Source organism: Panicum virgatum, chromosome 5K (genome assembly GCF_016808335.1).
Source record: "Panicum virgatum strain AP13 chromosome 5K, P.virgatum_v5, whole genome shotgun sequence".
NCBI classification, from domain to species: Eukaryota; Viridiplantae; Streptophyta; class Magnoliopsida; order Poales; family Poaceae; genus Panicum; species Panicum virgatum.
This window is the reverse complement of record NC_053140.1, coordinates 28,668,029-28,669,612: the sequence shown is the minus strand read 5'-3', so window position 1 is coordinate 28,669,612 and position 1,584 is coordinate 28,668,029. Positions and strand designations below refer to the sequence as shown.

The window sequence follows — 1,584 nt, the reverse complement described above, 5'->3', positions numbered from 1 at the left end:
AGTTTCTATGAAGATCATTGTGCTAATTGATAACTGAATAAATATCTAGAGGTTTATCACTTCTGTCAACAAAATTATTAAGATGTTCACTGTGATTGTTGAAGTATAATTAGGCTATGATGTTCCACAAAGCTTATATTTATGTTTGTTGATAAATTTCAATAGCAGGATAGCTCCTAGCTGGCCACAGGAACTCTCTCAAATTAGATATAAGAATTTAATAGACATATATAGAAAACAATTTTTGCTGGTCCACTAACTAGATTTCTCAAAATGTATCGATCAAAGTTGGATAAAAAACCGTTCTAAAGCTGGAAGAAAAATAGGAAGAATAAAAATATAGCACACTAGAAACATATATTGTATTATTAATTAACATGCAAATGAACATTTATGTTATTACTAGAATGCAACAATATGAACTCATGAAGATCTTCTAAATTGAAGGGGAACCCACCACTCACCAAGGTGATGATTTAGGATTTTACTTGATATATGTTGCCATAAACAAATATTCATCTAGATCAATTGAACTTGTGAATGTAAAGCTTCATACATAGGATTAACATAGATAAAAAGACATCACAACATAAGTTTGAGTACATCACAAGCTCAAGAACGAAAAGATAATTAAAGTCACTAGCAACTTTGGTTTTACAATACAGTACTTAATAAAGAAATAGCAACGCCAAGATGTGTAGCATAGTTTATTGAACTGAAGTGCAGGATGGCTCATGCAACACCGTTGGACCACTCGTTGCGGAAGTCATCACCATTAGCAGAAGGAGGGATATCGATGTTGACCCCAAACAACCGCAAACGCTTTCCAGACTTTCCCATGCTATTGCCAAATGACATTGGAGACATATTTGGCTGTGGCATCAAAGTCATTGACGGTTTCAACCCTCCAGATCCAAAGGATAGAGGCTTCCATGTTGGCTCAAATCTGTAGCCACTACCAAAGCCAAGGCCTTCACGTACCCGTTCATCAATGAACAAGCCAGATGGAGTGAACATAGGAATTGTGTTGTGATGTGACATAGAGTAGATATCGACATGGGGCTTTATATGAATGAAGAAGCGATTTGTGCCCGTAGACTTACTAACACTGCGGTAAAAGGACACAATGTCACCATTGTTGAGCTTCTTATCCTTGATAAAGGTAGGCCAACCCTTGGTTAGGACATAGGTGGTGCTACTGCACCATAGACTAAAGCGAAAGTGCCAGATCAATCCTGTGGAGGAGTCCTCAAAGGTGAGGATAGGGTCATTCCTATCACTCTTGATCTTGGAGATTTGAGGGAAGTACTTCTCCGCAAATTTCCTTGGTATCAGTAGACGATTCAGCTTACCAACATCGCTTGGGGTAAGAATCTTGATAAATAAGAACTCCATCTCAATCACCTCCCTACCCCTCTTGCTGGCTCCACACACACCTAATCCTCCATGAGAATTGCTCAATCCTAAAGGGAAAATTGGTGCGGACATAGTTGTCCATGGAGAGACATACAAATGGGATGAGAAGGGGTTTACCATATGGAAAGGATTCTCACACAGTGGGACTTTCTCCTTTTGCTTCCCCAT

The 1,584-nt window shown here is 38.6% G+C and overlaps 1 protein-coding gene across 1 annotated transcript; it reads right to left on the bottom strand.

Annotated features, from left to right (window-relative positions):
- Positions 1–732: 732 nt before the first annotated feature.
- Positions 733–1,584, bottom strand: LOC120709827 (B3 domain-containing transcription factor NGA1-like). The gene has a single exon (XM_039995468.1). It carries the CDS (start codon positions 1,582–1,584, stop codon positions 733–735), a length of 852 nt encoding a protein of 283 aa, XP_039851402.1.